General features: G+C 35.2%; 1 protein-coding gene across 1 annotated transcript in view; it reads right to left on the bottom strand.

Annotated features, from left to right (window-relative positions):
- Window positions 1-1200: 1200 nt before the first annotated feature.
- LOC136042151 (endoribonuclease Dcr-1-like) overlaps window positions 1201-22514 on the bottom strand; it is a 28664-nt gene continuing 7350 nt past the window's right edge. The window contains exons 2-5 of the mRNA XM_065727065.1: window positions 18113-19263; window positions 10698-13231; window positions 9096-9318; window positions 1201-3276 (exon numbers count right to left, since the gene is read on the bottom strand). Of these exons, the coding sequence (XP_065583137.1) occupies window positions 1385-3276; window positions 9096-9318; window positions 10698-13231; window positions 18113-19262 (5799 nt within the window). The 5' untranslated portion in view covers window position 19263 and the 3' untranslated portion in view covers window positions 1201-1384. The remainder of the gene's footprint in view (window positions 3277-9095; window positions 9319-10697; window positions 13232-18112; window positions 19264-22514) is intronic.

Here is a 22514-nt window from a genome sequence, read left to right as displayed (position 1 = left end):
GTAAAGAAAGAATTAAACTGAAAAAATCAACGTTTCGGAGAAAGACCAATAGAAGTTAGAAGGCTGTTTTGAAGTTCATATGATTTCGAACATCATAATATGCAGCCCCAACTCTTTTAGAATAGACTACAATATTTTTAGAGTAATTACTAACAGATTTTTTAGTTTACAAACAGATTTCTATTATTTTATTTATAAAATATATATTATATAATTTCAATTTTTAGCATAGCCCGAAGCAAAACTAAGAAGAACGAAGGTAAAATTATTGCTTATTTCTTGAATGAAATCTTAGTTAAACCCAAGGCTTATTCTCTTCAAAGCTACTTATTTTTGAACGTAACATTCAAAAAAGTAGGATGGCGGTGATATTACTACTAGATCAACAAGCCAAAAGTAGGGTGGAAGTGATATTACTAATTAAGCAACAAGCCCCTACAAGAATAATCCTGGAGTGTATACGCTCCTTAAAGAAAACAAGGATGAAAAAAAAAAATGCTACTAGTATTAATACATAAATTTAAAACTAAAATGCCACAAACATTTAACACTATATTCACAATTAATGAAGATAATTTTACAAACAGACACTATGCAAAAAATACAAATCAATTTAAAGTCGTTTACAATTATCCAAGACAAAAAAAAGAAAAAAATGGTGTAATTAATTTATAATTTTATATAAGAGTCAAAGTAAGTAGTTTAATGCTTGGCGGTATCAGTTTTTTGTATTCCACTGTAGTTATATCCATGAGAAGTAGCCTATAACTCGAGAGGAAGAAACTATATTTTCTAGTGTAGTTAACGACGCTCTTTAAGATCCCTTTATAAAACGAAACATCCCTAACAGTATTATTAGGTGAACCGGTATCTGAATAATACGTCATAATTTCAAGGAGACTATAAAACCGAAAATCGAGTTTTTGATGTTAAAAAATTACCAGAGACTAGTTGACTTGACAGGGGAGGTATTTTTTTTTTATTACAAAGAATAGCCAAAGTAAGTAATTTATTGCTCCGGGGAATAGTTTGTTGTTTGATTATTTATCTGAGAAAAAGAAATCATCAAAAACAATGGGATGTGGTTAAATAGAGTTATTATTGGCGTTAATAAATTAGGGCATGGGGCTTAATGAGGTTGATTGCTTTTTGATAATGTTGGGAAATTATGGCGTAGACCTTAATATCATTGCTTCAGAAGGTATTTAAGGCCCAAAAACGTAATTTATCCTAATTATGGCTATTCTTCCTGATCTGGAAAAAGATCTACTTGAGAAAAATACTCCTCATTTAGAAAATTCAACTCATTTTCACAAATTGTATGGGATGGATCTTTTCGTACTGTGGAAGACAATCTGAATATTTAATTTATGTATACATAATTCTAGTTTTTCCTTTTACTTAGCATACCTAAACGTTCCAGCGTTCTAAGAGCAAATTTAGCAGCTGTACACTTGGCTATCCTGTAACTGCGCCCAATACCTTTAAAAGATTTCTTTCCAATGATATCAACTGTGACGCGAACACGTCCATCTGGAGTTCTTTCTGCTCTGCCGAATTTGACTCGATCCGTTTCCAATTCAAGGAGCTCTCGAATCGGTGATTTTGGTGCAGAAACAGTGAAAGCTTCAATTTCTGGTTTCATCATACGATAATACACTCTCCAAACTTCGTCTAGTTTCATACCCGAGTCTAAATAAACTGCTCCAGCCACCGATTCGAAGATGTCACCCAATGCTTTCGGTACTTCAATATCCTCAGCCTCGTCTGCGTCTTCTTCTTCTAAATAGTACAGCTCTTCAGATATTTTATGCCCATTTTCTTCTTGCATTTTAATAAATTTGTCAAAGACTACGCTTATTCCATAAGAAGAATGTTTGAAATAGCGGTGAAAGCCATATCGTACAGCTAAAACAGCAAATGTGGTATTGTTGACTAAAGCAGACCTCAAATCAGTCAGATCTCCAGGACAGTGTTGTCTTGGGTCTTCGTAAAGAAATCGAGTTATCAGATAATCGAGAACAGCATCACCCAGAAATTCTAGGCGCTGATAACAATCAGTGAGCACATTATCATAGTATGAAGAATGAGTTAAGGCTTGGAGCAAATATGCCCTATCATTGAATCGATACTGAATTTGTTTTTCAAACTCATCATATCCTACTAGGAGCTTGTTCAGTATTTTATTTGCAAGAGGGCGGGGCATGTGGGAGGCTACAGCTGACTCAGGCGCTTCCCACATCTGCAGACCACCATCCGTTTTCGGTAGAACAGTCATACCGAGCCAAGTCATCAGTGATAGAGCCCCTTTAATTCCACATTCAAGTAAATATGCTCCGATTAAAGCTTCAACACAATCAGCAATACTCTTATCATTGATACTATGCTGTGAAAGCAAGCTGTACGGAACAAACTCAGCAGCTTCGGAGAGATCTTCTACATCTTTTGGTATTTCATCATCATCTTCTTGTTCTTCCTTAAATTCCTCGATTTCAGTATCAATGTCTGGTCCTAGCTTTTGCCTCAGAAGATCCATTTTTTGTTTCACCATTTCCTCAATTTCATCTGCGCTTAGTTTTTCAACTCCTCGCAGATCAGCTAGATTCCAGTATGTATTTGGAATGCCCGAATCAATAAGGGCCTGCTCAAAACATCTAGGGACAAGATAGCCAGGAGGCATCCAATTGTCTTGGGGATTAAACTTTGTAGCTATCATTATATTACCCAAATTATGTCTTTTCCCCAGGCGGTATAGATTTAAATTCGAAACTCTTTTTGACCGAAGATAACTCAGCTTTCCTTCATGAGTGTTTTTATACTTACAAAAGAGATATACAGTGATGGCAAATTTTAAAAATGAATCACCAACCGTCTCTAACCTCTCAAGATTAATGCCATCATTTGCATTTGACATTGTCAGAGCTTGCAATATTATTCCTGGACTTGGGCCTGGATGCCTATCCAAATCAGGCTGATCATCAAACTTAAAAGTAAAGTCCAACTCATCTTTCTCAAACTCACTTTCATATGGTGGGACACTAACATCTACTAGATTGACAGGCCTGACAACTGGATCACCTATAAGCACATCAGCAATGGCGTCAGTAGTTGTCGTATCTTTTCTTTTTCCTATAATAGAACCTAAATGAAATTCTTCACTGTGTTTTAGGACACTGGTATCAAGAAGTTGGTTTTTGTGGTCATCAAGAAGCTCGGCAAACTCTCTGAGACTTTCAGCGCTGATGGCGTCTATTTCTATATCCCATTCTTCATCTCCTAGAAAAAAATGATTGGTAAGGGGATTCAAGATAGAACCTAGAACAAATAAATAATACTGCTACTACGAACAAAGAACGGCGGCGCCAAGTCACCTAAGGCCAAAAAAGCTACGCACGCAACTCCTTCATTCCAATCTATTCAAACCTTCCCTCTTTACACCCTCCCAAGAATTCCAATTTCTCTATAGCTCGTTTCTTACCAATTCTTCTCTACACATTTGGGGACAAACTACTTTTCATTTAGCCTTAGATGAATAGCCGAAAATGATGATTTTTTGCACTCTGTCATCTTTCTTCTGCAGAACGCGTCCTACCTCTCTAACTTTTCTTTCATTATAGCCCTAAATAGCGGAATAAAGCTACATATTTCATGTAGCTTACTGTTTGTAATGCGGTCAATAAGAAAGGTACCCAAAACAATCCGTAGACAATTAATGACATGAAAAAAAAAATTTCGTCGAAAAATGTTTTTCTTATCACTCGATGGTTATTCATATTTTCGCTGACAACTAAAAACCCTTTACAATGCGAACTGCTATTTTTTATTTTCTTACGGGGAATTTCGCATGATGTTATGTCGACATATATATATACATATATATATATATATATATATATATATATATATATATATATATATATATATATATATATATATATATATATATATATATATATATATATATATATATATATATATATATATATATATATGTATATATAATAAAACGCAAAATAAACCCAAAAATGCCACTTTTGTGAAAAACTGCATCTTAGTTAGATACAATCTTATCGGACTCTTAAAAAGTAAACTAGAGCTTTCAATTTATCATCTATTAAGCCCTCGCCTAAGTTTCTATGACTGCCCTTCTCCACAAAGTCACCGGGGAAACGTACATAGGGGCCAAATCGTCCTTTATTAAGTGCCCTCAGCTGGGGACAATAGGTTACCCAACCAGGGGACAATAGGTTATAAAATTTGGAAAAAGACTTGCATTAACAAACAGAAAGGTGCCAAATGAAAGTAAAAAGTAGGTCGTCCCCGGATGAGGTGAAATGAGGTCGCTAGGAAGGATTTAAAGGAAACTAGAACAACTTGGGAGGTTGTAAAGAGAGGCTCTGAAGAGATTGTGATCGAGGTAGAGCTTAAGTAGTTCTGTTGGCACCAGGCGGCTTGCTACTGCAGTGCGTTGTTAGCAGTGGTAATAGGAATTACAGAAAAAAACTTAAATAGATAAGCAATAACGGTGTCTCTTTGAGACTTCCAGCGCTGATGGCGTTCATTTCCAGTTCCCATTTTTCGTTTCTCAGGAAGAAACGACGGGTAATCCAGTTAAAACCTTAAAAAATAGACAAATGGAAATTAAAATGTTATTTTGCCGAAAACGGTTAAAAAGACAGGAACAATCACAAATCTGGGGAAATTCCACATATTCAACAATAAGACATATCAACGAAACTAAAAGGAAGGGATCATTGAAAACATAAATGCTTTTCAGACGAATCTAGAATCAAACAGACATAGTATAAATGAGTGTTTCATTTGTCGCTGGACTAGATATCTCGAAAATTTCACCAAAAACAAATAAAACACATAAAATAAAACTGTGGCATTTAATAGTGCATGAAAAGCTAAGATTTCTTTGGAAAATAAATCCAATAGTTAACCGAGTTCGCATCATTAAGTGAGCAAATAAAGGCCATAAATTATACGAACGACATAAAGCATAATAAAACCGTATAGGACGACAAACGCATCAAATGACCTAACGTAACAAAAACATATTTGGATCTAAAACAACACATAAAAAAATAAGAATGTTCGTACTATGGTTTACATATGTTTGAATATATTTGATAAAAGTAATAAAAGCAACTACGGGTTTTTACTCTTCTATGGCTAAAGACTTGAATTACAGGGTCGCCAAAGGGAGAGGATAGGTCGGGGAATACCCCCTTGATTTTTTTTTGCTTCCCCTAGATGGTTCACATTTTTGTATTTCTCCTGAAAACAATGCCCTCCCCCATCTACATTGGAGATATATAAGTTTTTTCATCTTCACTAAAAAAGTCTAAAAAATACTTACAATTCTTTTCATTCAAAATCTTCGCGAATTATCACCTCTGCTAAATTAATATAATTTATATAATGAACACAGTCATTCAAATAGTTTTATTCATCATTCATTATCTTAAGAGCTTATTATTTTCAGTTATACATCACTGACGTGGGTGTACAATTATCAAACTTTGTCTTACGTAAGGTTAACACACCGAAAGATCTACATCTCTCACCCATACCCAATTCTTAATAAAAACCTTTTTTTAGTTACAAAAGGCACTAGATGCGGCCATTTCGTTTAAAATGAAGCATTAAACAGATTTCTACGGTGTTTCAGTGCCCAGCTAGCTTGGCACGAAAAAAACCTGCCGTCGATGCAAAATATGGATTTAGTTTGTTATTTCAGCCAAGAGACTGTAAAATTCGTTTCTAGGGGTTTCAGACAAGGAGGTTCTAATGGTTAACTTTGTAGTTCGATAAGACACGACACTTCTTTTAGAAGTTATGGACTGTTTTATTTTTTTTTTACTATGGGCCGTGATCGTCTCTAACTAGGTTGCCGGACACTACTGCTGCCACCCTGATCTCATAATTTCCTTATTATGTAGATAAATTTTTATATCCAATTCTTTGTTTTAGAAAAAAGTGACTGAGAGGAGGATTGCAAATAAAATAAAAAATAAAGAAATGATAGCGAAAATAAACAGGCATTTTGTCGTATCTTCTAATTATTAAGTTTAGAAGAAAAAATTACCTATGTAAATAGAAACATGAGTAGGGTGCTACACCTCTTCCCCCTTCAAAATATTTGCCCTACTCGTAAAAATGTAATAAAATGCACAAAAACGAATTATTGAAGAGTGTATTAAAGTTTTTTGTACCTCCCCCCCATACAAAATTCTGGATGCGGCCCTGACACTATCCCTTTCGTCTTCAGAATAGGAATTGCATATTAACTCGGAAATACCAAACAATTCAAATAAAACAATTTCTGGTTCTCCGATCCATCTTAGATTTGATCTTGCCTAAAAACCATGATTTCCTAAGATTTTTCAATTGGCTTTCTCAAACCCTCGATTTTTTAGGGTAGTATCATATTTTCGTCAGCCTTTCCACTTCGAATCGTAAAAGCGAATAAGTAAAACTAATTACTAAAATATGACAACAATTTCTGTCCAAATAACTCAAACACTAGGAAACTGCTCGTTCTCAAACACTACTACACTTACAAAGGTAAGTTATACCATTTTCAGCTGTTTGGTACTATATATTTTTAGCTTTTTTTTTATTTTTACCTACGTTACTTTTTTTTATTTGGCGCCCGCTATTTCTGTAAACTTGCACATTTAGCCCTTTTGCATTAAAAGGAAAATCCCTATTTTTCCTAATTTCATAAAATACACATGGTTATGTAAGTTTTCAGTTAACTAAGAAAAAAAAAAATCAGATTTCACTGTCCTTGGTGTTTTACAACAACAGAATATTACCAGAGAAAGAAACCCATTTCGGTTTAAAGATATTTCATCTGTCAACAAAAACATAAACCATGCAGCTACACCTCTTACCCTTGCATGCTTCTTACTTTAAAACTTTAGGAACACTTAAAAAATTACGAACTAGAATTACGAGGGGAGGCCAGATGTCTTACTTACAGGGCTGTTCAGAGTTTGAAAAATACCCCTCCCCCATCGAACCCTAAAACTAATGAAAACTGAACGCCACTGATAAGGTCGTGAGCATTAACTTATTAGCTTGAAATATTACTACATCCCGTTATTCGTCTCCTAGAAAAATAGGATTGAGACTGGAAATTGGAGGTAAAACCGAACTTACATTATTAATACAAATTAGACCTTCTTTTTTATGGCTGTTTTACTACTAAGGCTTTAAAATTTTGCCTTCGTGGATCTGAAACTGAAAAAAAACTGAACACCCACAAAACGTTTCTGGTGAATCGGAAGAAGACGACTTATCTAAGAAGGATTAGATGAAGGAAGACACTGCAGTTCGAGGAAAATGGAAGAGAGATATGTTTTCAATTATTTATGTTACATATGCCTAGGCACCTGATATTAGACTTAAATATTTCGGAAGTTTTTTTGGCCATTTCAAACTAAAAATTAGCTCATAACTTCGTCATGCTTTTAAAAACTCATAATTTTCTCATAACTTTCATCACACGTCATTTTGACAAAAGCATATCTTAAACAATTATGAAGGAAGGCTATCGTACAATACTCAATTTCCACATATTTGGAGCAGCCCAAGGGATTATATAATGCAGCCCCCCCCCCTCCATGCCATGTTATTAAGTACTAAATGAATGCTCAATAGTCTAATATAAAATGCGTTCAGTTGACGATACGCACTTTTGTAATTTACTTAATTTTGAAATTTATTTTTCTTTCATTTATTAATTTTAATTCAATCATGCGACTAACACATTTTAGTAATCCTCCAATTCATTAAATAATATATATGAAAGTCACAGCGTTTGTTCAGACACTCTTTTCAAGCCGGGGCAGGGGTTAAAACACAGAGAAATCTGTTTTGGTTCACTCAAGTAAACACTCAAAGTGTGCCCCTATAGACATCGTTTCAGTTTGCATATTGTCAGAAGTAATTATAATATTCTATACATATCTTCCACAAGAACGTCTCGACTATAGATTATTGTCCCGAAGATCGTTCTGCACAACTATTTCTTAGAACCAGTTTTTTAGCTGCACTTACCAACTGTTTCGAGAGAATATAACATTTCCAAAACTAATCATAACTGTAAATAGTTATTTTTATTACAATTTGAAAAACAAGGCCTGTCAACTTATAAAACTCAGGTTTGAAATAGCGTTTCATATGAAATGAAATATTTTGATTTGAAGATTGAATAAGGAGCATTTCCCAATAATACAGATCTTAGCTTGACCCGTGTTTCTAACACTTTTCTAAGAAGAGTAGTCTTCAAATTCCTTTTCTGAAGCGGAATTCCCAAGTATTCTAGTAATGCAGAAGTTTTGCTTCTGAATGCTGATGGGAAACAAGGTAAGTAAAAGTAGTTCTAATTGTTTCATTAACTAATGGTGACCCAATTATTAAATCACAATCAATAAGTTAACAAATTATTCATTTGACTTATGGTAATTACTAATTCATTGTTATTAATTTTACTTTTAAATTATCATCAACATTCATATCGATTATTCATCTCAACATACATCATTCTACGTAAAAGCATATTTCAGACTTTTATTTCTTTTTTGAAAACTTTGTCTTAGAATCAGGACAGACAAATGGCAGCTACATGTAGCAACTATGACCTACAAGTGCCATTATTCTGCAACAATAACAAAATCCCAAAACTGGCAAATCCTGTCATTCCTAAGACAACAGAATTGGGTTGTGTCACTACGAAATTCGAGCTTTTTAATCGAGAGCAACTCTCTATAACAATAGAAAACTTTACCCCTTCTGCAAAATAAGAGTAACTATATAAAAAAAGCTCCCTTAGGTTGTTTAAAGACTAATTGCAGTCTATGATTGCAAGAAAAAAAAGATTTTTTTTAAACATTAAAGAATGTTAATAGGTGCTCCATTTCCATAAACAGAGTTTTTATAATACACTTTTAGCATGAATTTTCCTTCGTTACCGAAAATGTATTATATAAGTCCATTAAGTTGATAATGGCATATTATCATTATAAAGTCAGATGCCATTCACTGATCACTAGAATCGAAAAAAAAAACATTCATAATACCTGTGTGTTCTGAGGATTCAATCAAACATGTTGTCTTCTTTTTGAAGATCGATAAGGAATCTTCGACTGCTTCAGCTGTATCACCTCTTGTCACCATTTTGGGGCCAAATTCATTATCGTTGTCATTTGCGTAACGATAGTTGTTTTCAATAATGTCTTCTTCTTCCTCAGATACAAAATCGTCAACATCTGAGTTGGCGTAATCTGAGCCATCATTTTCTGCCTGGGAAGGAATTTATTTTTACATATACCAACAAATGTCTTTAGGTAATGATGAAAAAAAATGTTGCTTAAATTTTTACAAGGTTTCCAAAATACTCTTCCTTAAATATCAAGAATCACTTTAACAGTAAGCAAGAGCGACCCTTGTCAGTAGGCACTGAAACTAAACACAGATGATTTTTACAACAATTTATACATCTCAAAATATCTGTTTTAATTCCAAATATGAACAATTTATTAATTTCAAAACAACCCTATGAAAAGTTACCACCATAAAAGGGTTTGCGTCAAAGATTTTGATTAATGTAATAATGATTACGCAAATTAATGCTAGATCGATCGGCCCTGAGCTGAGGTCGACTGAGCATGGCAATTCAAAAATTAATGTACGCAAATGTAACTCTTATGCTCTTTTGGAAAAAGAAGTTCTTATATCTTCAGCCCTACGTAAAGCAGAAATAAAAAGAAGACATGAAAAAAGGCATTTATAGTTAATATTTTTTATTTATATAGAATTCTTTGAGTTTGCTGGATAACGCTAGATAAGATGGCATTGATTTTTTTTTCGGGACGAGCTCAAGCTTCCTTTTCTATCACTCTCCTATACTATTTGTTCTGAACAACCAGTTTTGGAGCATTTATTCTCATTCTAAAATAGATAAGAGTTGTTTTTTTCTTGGGGGTGGCCCTTTCTGCCACCTTAATATTAATTTTTGGCTCTGAAGCAATACATATGATGAAGGTGAAAAACAAAATGTGTAAAAATGGTGTTTTTATGTTTGTAATTAATCGCAATTTTAATGATTTTACTGGGTTCTTTTGCAGTTTCGCCAGCTTTGGTGCAATTTTACTAATTTTCTTGTAGTTTTCCCAGTTTTATGACAATCATAAAATATTTAATATGGTATAGCTGTAATGAAATTTAATACTTTTGTTATATTGAAAACAAAGTCAGTAAAACTGATCACTTCATCGAGTTCAAACTACCTCATTAAATACTGAAACCGCTAAAGCTGAATTTACTTATTGTACTAACTACTACTACTACTAGCTAAGGAGTTAAGGAAATTTTAACTTACTGGGGGAATGTAAAGAAGGAGACTTTGAATAGATTGAGACAGAAGAGGAACATGCGTAGCTGTTTTAGCCTCAGGCGGCTTGGTGCTGCAGTAAGCTGTTAGTAATAGCAGCAGTAGCAGTAACACAGTTTTCTTTCAGGGTTTTTTTTTTATGAGAAAACCCCAGTGAAGTCTTTTTTTTTATAGGCTTTTATCTCCTTTTATTTAAAGTCATTAGGCTTATCAGTTTCCATTTCTTAGCTCTATGCTCTTCGGTTTGCATTACTTGATAAACACTAAGAATAATTTAAGCTGAGCTTACTTTTTCAGGAGGTTCCCAACAGGAGACATCCGCTTTTGGTGCTCCAATATTGTGTCCAATGCCACTGATTGGAGCATCCCATCCCTTTCCGTCACTGCCTTCAAACCCGCTGTCGCCGAGTCCATCAATCATAGTTAAATTGGCTAACTTGAGATCTTCTAGGAAATAGCCTTCTTCTAAAAGAAGCTTATGCTCTTCAGATAAAGCTGGGATATTTTCCGCCATTTCAGGATTCCACATCCCTATTCCATCAACAGAGTCCTGGCTCTCTTCTTGTTTCTCTTCCATGCTCTCATCTTGTACTTCCTCTTTTACTTCGACCATATCCAAGACCGAGGCCGCAATATCTGAACCCGCTCCATTTGAATCGGTTTTGTCTTTTTTCTTCCACGTAAACTGGAGTTCTCCCCATTCATCGACAATTCGGGTCCCTATCCCAACACTCTGACAAAAATCTTCGGCAACGAGTAAACTATTCAGTCTGTACAAAATGCTTGGTAGGCATACTGCTTGTCTCCACAAAGAAGAAGAGAAAGGATGAATAACACATAGTTCAGGAACAAGAATTTGCTTCTGCTGCAGCCCTTCTCTTTTAAGTCTTTTAGTCTCTTCACTGGACGTTGGAAGTAACACACCTTTCCTATTCAAGTACCTTGGAGTAAGAAAGTTCAATCTACTCGACGAATGATCGACATCTAAAAGTGGTTGCCTCAAATTCTGAATTCTGATACCATATTTTCTATAATAATATTCCCGGAATGTTTTATAGTTATCATCTGGAAATTCGGAAAGTGGACTCAAGTCAGAACATATTTCTGCGACGTAAAAGTACTGAGGACAAGTTTGATCTCTGTACCAACGATAAACAACTGCGTCGATGAAATCACCCTTATTAAACTGAAATCGTCGTCGCTCATAGTCATTCAGAAATCGAGGTTTAGATTCACTCTCTTGATTAATTCTGTACACAAAAGGAAAATCTAAGCAAGGATTCCCTGACGCAATTTCAGAAAGAGGTACCACAAGCAGTTTATTTGGCGCAGAGCCATTCAAATCACAAAACATAGGGTATTTCTCAAGCTTAAGGACGTTCCTGAACGTATACCTCTGAAATGTCATCAGCATCTTAAGCTGATGTTCATTCAGATAGATTTCTGTTGGCAGATAAACCACTTTCAATTCAACTTCACCTGATCTAGTAAATATTGGAAATTGACAAGTTTTTGGAATAGGTTTGGATGTTAGAATACCAAAACCTTGAGAAGCCGTTTCTGGTTTGTAAATCCTTCTTCCTCTTGTATTTTGAGCAGGAGTTAATGGCTCAACCATTGTCATTTTGAGCCAGTATAAATAACTACGAACATTTGGTTGAGGTAGACAGTTCCTGAAAAAACTAGCAGTGCTTTTGTAGTAATACTGGCGCCGCTTCGTCGTTCCTGGTCGGGGTACGTCCTCATTTAAGTTAAGTTCTTCATCAAGATATTCTAATTCATCTATTACATCAATATTAACAGTTTCTCTCGTAACAGGCTGAAAATTGTCATCAATTTCGTACATTTTATGCAAAGAATTGCAGGCTTTTAATGCAGCAGCTTTCTTGGCTGAATTGTGCGTCTTCATCCACGGACCAACAACTTCATCACGAAGAGGAGAGTTTATGGGAAGCCTTAGCCTACATCGTACCTCTTTGGATTTCAAATAATCATATCGGGATTTTACTTTGATGAGAGTAGTGGAGTTTAAGCAGTATGACTCGAGGGATTCATTCAGAATAATAGATGGCATATCAGACATTTTTTCTTCAATAGTCCACATTGCAGTTAACCGTGTAAACACATCACTAGGTAACTTAGCACAATATCGATTAATCAAATGAATGGCATCATCTGCAACAATCTTGGCACCATCTTCACCAAACGGTGCATACGGAGCAATAGGCAGGTCCAAAATTTTTGATAAGACATCATCTTCATGACAGTAATCATCATTTGTGCATCGACGAATTAGCACTCTCTCTATGCTATGATACTGTGCAAGCTGAGTCATGAACATCTGCGTTTCTTTATTTGAAGATATCACTAAGAAATGCGCATTAGTAGCCTTAGCTCTGGCTTTGGAGCCAACGTAAGCACGATATGATTTCGGAACGTCAAATCTTATCACTAGATGACATGGTGGAAGTTCAACTTTTTCTTCCAGCACGGCTGTCGCCACTAAAAGATTGCAGTCGCGACTTCTGAACTTTCGTAAGACGTCTTCTTGTTTTCGAGCTTCTGCCTCAAATTCCTTAGAACCTTCAACAGTATTATCTGAACCAACAATATATTGTGTTTGAATATAGTCGAGGCCAGGTTCACATCGAGCAGCATCTTTTATTATATTGTAGATAACTTTTGCCGAACACTTTTTATCAACAAATACTATTCCAAGAAAAGCATTAAAGTCTATTTGGTGGTATGGCTTAGGTGTCAGCCACTTGTTATTTCTCCGACCAGTTGTTACATGACTATTTGTGTTGGTAGAAGCGGTAACGACTGCAATATAAAAAGAAAAGAAAATAATACAATTTAAAGCAAAGAGGGATTACAAATATGTAGCATAACGAATAATGAAAATATAAACTACCATGTATGTGTGAAGTAATACAAGCAGGTAAAATGATATAAAATCGAATTGAAAAATATAAGACAGTTGTAATAGTGTCAGGTACAAAACAAGAGGGCATAACAGTCTTCTAGGCCTGCACCACCAAACAGTCTCAGATGGAGATATAAATGCATAGCTTAGATTTTTAACTGTTCAGTTACAAAACAAATATTTTCTATTCTTATTTGTTAAAAGGATCTTGGGATTTTATTTTTACATAATTTTACACATTGAATCACAGTTCTCTTTCTTTTGCCCAGTTTACTACCAAGTAGTGGTACTGCCAAGGTATTCTAGAAACTTACACTTTCTAAAGCTTCACCCAAATATATTTTTTTACTCATTTTCTATTGGCTTCATACACGTTTTTCATTTTCAAATTTAGTACCCGCTAAGTGCTAAAACTGGTTGACGGCATATAGAGTTCCCAGGTTTTCCTAAATTTGTTTAAGATATATTTGGTTGTTAAAACTTCTATTGAACCAATTTGAAGATTCAGATTTCATTTTGCTGTCATTGGTACGCAAAATCATAGCTTTTTCTTTATCATACACTCAAATAGACAAATTTTCATAGCCGATAGCTTAAAAGCCCAGCTTTTGCTGTTGTTTGAAACTAGGAAAAATAAGACATAAAATTTTTCGATTAGGACAAGCTACGTTTGCACTTATGACCATTTAGAAAGCAATCAATAAAAGTTTAACACTATTTTTGAAGATTTAAGCAATGAAATATCACTACCCCCAGATAAAGACATGCCCCCGATACCACGTAGACAACTTATCCCAGTCAAGAAAGGGCCCCGTCAAGGAGCTGTCACCTCTCCCGACCTTTTTAATAACTATGTGCTGGAAGCACAAGATCTGTGCCCACCTTCACTGATTTTGTCCTCTGTAAACCTTTCCTTGACATTGCTATGCTGATGACATCCTAAACCTTAGTCGAACTTTTCAACGTATCCCCGAAATTTTTAGAACCCTTGAAGTGGAATACCAGAAAGTCGGGCTTGAATTCAACTCATCCAAATCTGATATTGTCCGTTTAACAGGAAAACAGATAATTTAATCCCCTATTCTCCTCATGAGACATCGAATCTAAGCCAATTCGACAACTTGGGTGCACTTAAACGGTTTTAATTTAGTTAAATAGTAGTAGCAGTAGCAGTACTAATAGTTGTATCCCCGAAAGTTTCAACTTAAGACCCTCAACCATTATATTGGTGATGAATCCCATTGACAACCAGCACACATATAATGCCTTTTGATTTAATTTTATAGCAACATAAATAGCCCTGAAAGTTTCCACTTCATACCCTATTCTGTTCCTGATATACTACATCTGTGCCATTTTGACAACCTGGATGTACTTTAAAATCGTTTGATTTAGTTCCATAGTAGCAATAGCTGCAGCAGTAGAAGCAGTAATAGTCCTGAAAGCTTCAACATAAAATTCTCAGCCATTCCTGAGATATTGCTAATCCACTTTTTCAACAACCAGCATGCACCTATTGCCTTTTCATTCAGTTCTACGTATGCCAAAACTTTCCCTGAAAGTTTCAACTTAATATCTTGTTCATTGCATGAGACATTGCATTGCTGTCATTTTCACAGCATGTAATCATTTAAACTTCTTTGACTTAGTTCTAGAGCAGTAGTAGTAACCATGGGAGTTTACATTTAATACCCTCAGCCTCCCTGCAATATTTCTGATATACCCTTTCGACAACATGCAGGCATATAGTGTGTTGGATCACATCCCTATCAACTTTTCATGACTGCTTCAATTTAATACATTATGTCAGTCCTAATATATCCACCCTATGCCATTTTAACAATCCGGATGCATTTGAACCATTTTAATTTAGTTCAACTGTAACAATAATGGCAGTAATATTATAGCCCTGAAGGTTTTACCTTCATAAACTAAGGCATTGCTCAAAAATTCCTGATACACGCAATTGGTATTCCACATGTACATACTGTGTTTTAATGCAGTTCCACGTCCCGCTCAATAACCCCTGAAAGTTTCAATTTAATACTTAAGCATGTTCCTGAGATATTGCTGATATGTTGTTTTGATAACCTACATCCATTGTGTGAGCTTCATTTACTTTAAAATCCCTCTCAACACTCGCTGAAAGTTCCACCTTATACTCATTGTCTTGAACATGCGCATCAACATTCCCTGAGAAATAGCAGTAGTAGTAGTAATAGTAATTAACGTGCACATAGTGCCTTTTGATTAATTAAACATTTCAACATGCCTTGAAAGTTTCAATTTGATACACAAAGCAGTTCATGGGATATTCATGATCCGCCCTTCTGAAACCCTGCATGTCAATAATGTGCTTTGATTGAGTTCAACATCCTCCTTAGCGTTCTCTGTAAGTTTTACCTTAATATACCTAGCCTTAGTATTAGTGGTACTAGTTACAGTACTACTACTACTAGTAGTATGCATATACTGGCTCAGCAGTTACAGAGATATTGCTCATACGCTTTTTTGACAATCTGCATACGCGTTGCATGTTTCAATTTAATTCAAGATCCACCTCAATATTTTCTGTCAATTTTACCTTAATACCCTTGGCCTTAGCATTAGTAGTATTAGTAATATTAGCACTGGTAGTTCAGCAGTAATAGTATGCATACAGTATCTTCTGGTTAGCTGAACATACCCCTCAACATACACTGAAAGTTTCAACTTAATACTCCAAGCTGGCCCTGGGCCAATACACTTATTTGGTAATCCAATACCCAATACAATTCTTTGGTAACCTGCATCTCCATAGTGTATTTTGATTTAGTTCAACATCCCCATAAGCATTCTCTGAAAGTTTCACCTTAATACCCTTAGACTCATAGTGGTCGTAGTAGCATTAGCAGTAACGGTAGCATGCAGACAGCGCCAATTTGGTTAGTTTAACATCCCCCTCAACCTACACTGAAAGTTTTATCTAAATATTGTAAGTTGTTCCTGAGATATTGCTGCTATGCCCTGTTGATAGCCTGTATGTACATAGCTTGTTTTTATTTAGTTGAGCATTCCTAGAAAGTTTCAAATTAAGACCCATATCCTCAGTAGCAGTACGGTATAGTAACAGCAATATGCAAATAGGCTTAGTGCATTATGATTAGTTGAACATCCCCTAAACTTTTCAGCTTAATAATGAAAACTGTTCCTAAGAAACTGCTGATCCGCCTTTGGACCCCTTACATGCATATAGTGTGTTTTGATTAAGTCAAAATCCCCCTGAACATTCCCTGAGAGTTTAGCCTTAATATGCTTAGCGTCAATAGTGCTAACAGTCGTATTGCCTTTTGGTCAATAGAACATCCTCCTTATCCTTCCCTGAAGGTTCCAAATTAGTACCAACGCGGTTCCTGTGATATGCGCTTTTGACATTCTTCAGCACGGATTGACATAATTCAACACTCCACTCAGCTTTCCCTGTGAACTTGATCCCTTCCCTTGATACCTTTATCCTTTTTTGGACACCAACGATCAAACACACCCTCTTTCTCAGTAAAAATTATTATATGTAAGCAATGGATAAATTGCATAGCTTACAGGCCTTACCCCAAGAGCTGTTGGGGTCTTGTCATCACCAGAGGCATGGTTATTAGACCTTTCAACTATGCTGAGTAAAATAGCAATCTCGAAGTTTTTATTAATCGTTTTTGCCCTATTATTTTCGAACCTTAGAAGGGGCACTAGAGTTTAAAATTTCCAACCAAATGAGACCCCTCCAAAATTTCTACAGTAACTGTTTCCATACAAAGCACCTCGGTGGAAAAAAAAAATAATACAAAGAGTCCACTTCACTCTTTACTTACACAGCAGTATTGCTTTGCCAATGATTTGCCAGACTTTCATTAAATTCAATCCGTTGGTCATTCGTATCATCACATTTGAAAGAATCAACTTAGTTTCATCAGTCCAATATGCAACATATTTTGAGCAAAACATTCTGTTTTAGGTCCATTCCTTTCGAATGTATAGTAACTCAATTATTGATCCACCAATTCAAATATTAGTTTAGTAAAATAAACAGATTGCTTAAGGAATTATCAACTGGTTATTTTAAAAGTTTTACTTAGGAAAGTTTTACAAAAGCAAGTTTCCTTGCTTTTGTATGAAACACAATCAAAAGGAGAAGCATTGACAAAAGTGTTCATTTAATTTGTTTTGTTGATCTACGTTAATTTCGTGTCAATTTATTCAACCAAACTAAAAGCAACAAATGTTTAAGAAATTGTTTTTTTCCTTTTTGGTAAACTTGAATAGAACTTGGTTTCTTTTCATTTTTTATTTTGTGAAGATATGACGAGGAAAAATGCACTGTTTGAAATATCTATCGTTTTCAGTGAAGTATAGATGAAACACTGGCCTTTTAATTAATTATAATTTGTATCAATTTTAAGTTGGATTAAAACTTTAATTACGATTTCCTTTTGTTTAAAGTTCATTCACAGCAGTTTCTATTGGTTTTGAATTTAACTTATTACATGACTTTATTTGTGCTGGACTTAGGTTTTAATATTGCTCTGTACTTTTCTTTGGAAAACTTTTCTGTTTGAAAATGCTTTCATTGTAATTGATTTCCTTAAGCATCATTTTCTTCCTGATCTTTGATCTTTCACTCTTGATCTTTCACTCTGATCACTCTTATATCTTTCCAATAACTTTTTTCTTATTACTGAAAAAAAAAAAACTAAAATTTATCATAAACTCCTGAACGTGTACTCCTAAGCTCATAAATAGCTTACCTCTACTTGTCTGGTGAGTCTTCACTCTTTCTTTTTGATCTGGTATTTTTTTCTGCACTGGAGTATCGTTCCTTCGAAATTTCTTTAAGATCTCTAAAAGTCTCAGAACCTTCTTTTTTGTGTACCCATGAAGTCTCTCCCTTTCTGTATGACAGAAGAAAACTTGTTCACATTTAGCACGGATTTGTAGAACAACAGAAAACAAAGCCGAGAATAGCATGTAGTGGCGATCATAACAGGAGGTGTCTTTCAGCTTCTCTAACTGAATTAGATAATTTAAAGCTGCTTTATCAAGACCCCAGGGCCCGAAATGCTCAAGAATGAATAGCAATTCATTTACAATTTTCAAAGGCATTTCAGTTGGATCTGGCAAGCTATTCATCATTTCTATCACCTCTTCGTCATCACCCAAATATTCAGTCATATCAAATCTATGATCCAGTAGAAAAAGTTTAAATGATTCAATTATATCTCTAATTTCTAATTCAAGTTCAGTTGGTACTTCACATGAATCATACTCAACTACAAGTTCAACCGGTTCAGATCCATATTTGATCATACTCACAATATCACTAGCTGTTTCGCATCGTGCATACGCTGCTTGCTCTAGTGCGCAGATCTTTTCAGCAACTTTAGTAGGCTTTGTACCAGTTTTCACAATTGAAGTTGATAAACCAACAAAATGTGAATTACATCTTTTTGCTATAGCTAGTGCCTCACAATGTATATCATTACTTAAAGCCAGATGCACATTATCAAATATAAGAAGGTTGATACTGTCAAGATTTATCCTGCTATGGAACTGGACAAAGTCTTGAATCAACGCGACAACAACTTGAGGACCAGGTTGTGAAAGGACCTCACTAAATTCTGCTGCTTCCAATATTGACTGTCGCTTAAACTTTTCAATTAACTGCTCAACTGCTTGTTCTGACTGCAACAGTATTAAAGTGAATTTATTTTTATCAAGTTTCAATTCATGTATTTTCTCTTTAGTAAGTTGTATAGCAATAAATAAATTACTTTCACTGTCACCTATACTTGCAGTTATGTTTTCCTTCGCTGCGACTTCAAATAATTCTGCATAGTGATCTTTTGGTGTAAATTTATCACGCGGGACATCCCACTCTGGAACCACTGATCGATACATCCTGAAATTTAAGTAATACTTAAAAATATAAAGGAATCACAAAAAAAATGAAATCAGAATTCAAATCATAATACCTAAACCAAAGGGCATGTTCAAAATTTTCAAAATCTTCATCCCATTTCAGATGTTTACACTCTTTTTAGCACAGACCTTTACCCCCCTTTATGATTTGCATGCTTCCTACTTGTTTTTCAAATAAATACAGTCACTGAAAAAAAAAAATGCAATTTGTGTTTAGATGACAGAAAATAAGAGGGGAAAGGTTAGGGGCAATTTTAAGCTTAAAGCTACCAAATAGCATTGTAATAGTGGAAAAATGTCTAATCCTTATTTTCAATATGAAGAATTAAGGAGTCTGAATTTTGAAGGATATACAGATAAATTTTACCAAAAGCAAGTTATAAACACGTGTCGGTTTAGGGAAAACGTAGGTTTTTACATACTAATAAACATATTGAGACCAAAGGTTAATCAAAATGAACCCCTACCCTTCTCAGAATAATGGTGGCCTAAAAATAAGCCGTTTAAGTTTTTCAGACATACCGTGAAAAGAATCCCCCCTCCCTGATTTTGGATATACCTGTAAGCACCTATTTTTTTTTTATCGACTGTATAAGTACAAAACTGTAAAACTAAACACAAAGGTGACAATTTATATTTTCTGGATTGCATTAGAATCCTATAAGTAATAGTCACTCCAAAATCGAGCATTATAGACCAAATTTTGTTTCGTATTTTGTTTAAAAAATCCTTCAGTCTGAACATTGAAGTTTCAGGTCTTTGATTATAAGGCCATCGAATGCATATAGAAAAGTTGGATTTGTTTAAAAAGTTGCGTAAATTAGTTGATTGCATGCTTCTGTATATATAAGTTCAACAGAAAGGCTGAAATAATGGGGGAAGTGGGATGACCCCCAAAACTGATTAAAAGTCCGTCCCTATAAGAAATAAAAAAGTTTGGGCTTAAAAATACACATTCAAAACCCCCAAACCCCCTGTTGAGGAAAAAACCTCTGATAACCAGCAAAAAAATACTTATGCACACCCATTGCAACATAAACTGTTATGAGGCAATTCAAATTAGAGGTCAATATTGTTTATCAATTGCAGCTAAATACATTAAACTGGTTAGTGCTAAGTGCGAAAAAAAAAACGTTGCTCTAGTTCAGGTGGAAAATAAGGTAAGAAGCTGGTTTGGTCTTGTATCAAGAGTTTAGCAGGGTTGCGCTCTATCACAGTTTATATGGATAATTTTAATGGACTTTGTCCTAAGAAACATCGCAAAAACTTTGGGAGAGTAATTTGGGAGAGGTAATCCCTGAAGATCCCTTGCTTGAAGCACTTAAGTGAAGGTATAACTTCGGACTAAGACTGCATTTTTTTTTTGCAGCAGTTACTTGTGATTAATTTAAAAAATTCTAGGGGATGGTGAACAATGAAACACGAATGACGCAACAAGCTTTAGACTTCCATGGTTGGGGAAGGGGGAAAGGAGAAGTAACCAAACTCCTGTTTTTAGTAATTCTTGTTGGTTTAAGTTTGACTTTGAACACTCACTTTAACTTTTATTTGTCTTAAAATTTATTTATTTATCTTTATTAGTATGGTACCTATATATATATATATATATATATATATATATATATATATATATATATATATATATATATATATATATTGAAACATGACTGTTAAGTTGCCTGGACTTGCAGGCAAACAATCGACCTAAGCCTAATAGGCCCGTCTGCCTAGAGTCTCAGGTGGGCCTAGAATCGCAGGCGGGCTGCTGAGTTTTAGGATTGACAGATGACCACCAAGTCGCCTGGACTCGCAGGGAAACGAGCGACCTAGGCCTAATAGATCCATCTGTCTAGAATCTCAGGTGGGTGACCCGTGGGAAGGGGGGGGGGAACCGTCTGGACCCGTATTTACTAACTACGGTGTTTCACGTCCATGAATCCTTCTTTTTGGTTGATAGTGTTTAGCTGTATTTATCTTTTTCCCATTATACTGTAGTTTGACTTGTAGACATACTTTTTTTTTCTAAATTTTAGAAAATATATCATTTTGTAAAATTGTCCATTCACTGAAATTATAAAAATCATTACACTTTTTACCATCACCACTGCTGCTAACAGCTTACTGCAACACTGAACCGCTTGAGACAAACATATTTGCATATGCTCCTCCTCCCCCCAATACTTCCGATACCTTTTCTGTTTCCCTCTCCTGTGTGGTCCCACTTTCGTTTAAATCTTCTCTTATACCCTCTCCACACCCCATGCGGGAACGACATGCTTTCCGTTTAGCCCCTGATGGATGGTCAAAAAGAATAATCTTTGAAAGTCTGTAATATTTCATCGCTAAATTGTGGTTAACTATCTTAACCTTTCTTCCATTATAGAAAATGAGATCGAACAGCATTTTTTGCACAGCTTGGCCTACTGTTGACATACCATCAGTACATTAAGTACCAAGGACTCTCCTTAGAACAATTCCACCTTGGCCTTCCAGAGCACTTTTGCTTCACAGATTTGCTAGACCATTGTCATAACAATGGTTTTCAATGTTCGAATTCTAGTTTGTGTACAAGATTTTCTTTCTGTTTTTCCATACTTTTTTCAACTGCAAAAAAAAACACCTGTACCTTGGCTGTTCCATTTTTAAAATCTTCGTTGCATCCATCATCTTTAATAATGGTAAAAGCTATCCGCTTGTACTCTCTACCAAACACCCCTCTTTATCCTCAATTATTCATTGTCTAAGCAAATTAGTCATCTCCACACATATAAGTACAGCAGAAAGGGTGAAATTAGGGGGGAAGTGGGATAATCCCCAAAACTGATTAGAAGTCTGTCCCTATAAGAAATGAAAAAGTCGATAACCACATGATAATCATTTCTATATATACCTTCAAGGGCATAACTTACAACCCTTGCCCTGAGGACTCTGGATGGGGGGGGGTTGTCATCCTCAAAGACATAATTTCCAGACCTTTCCTTTACGTTAAAAAAATGGCTATCTCAAAATTTTGATTGGATGTGTTTGGTGAAATGGTACAAGGTGTTGGGGGGAGTATCCAATCTCCCATCTCTCTGAATCTTAAAAAAGGCACTAAGACTTCTGATTAGCAATCCAATGAGCCCCCTATAAAGGGGCTCCACTATATATTCTAGTGATATATATGGGAAAACCAGGGGGGCATTGCCAGGAAAACAATTATGATATTTCGAAAGGGTATAAGATAAGGAA

This window comes from Artemia franciscana, unplaced genomic scaffold, assembly GCF_032884065.1.
Source record: "Artemia franciscana unplaced genomic scaffold, ASM3288406v1 PGA_scaffold_73, whole genome shotgun sequence".
NCBI classification, from domain to species: Eukaryota; Metazoa; Arthropoda; class Branchiopoda; order Anostraca; family Artemiidae; genus Artemia; species Artemia franciscana.
Note: the sequence above shows the minus strand (reverse complement) of the source record. Positions and strands in the feature narration are given on the sequence as shown.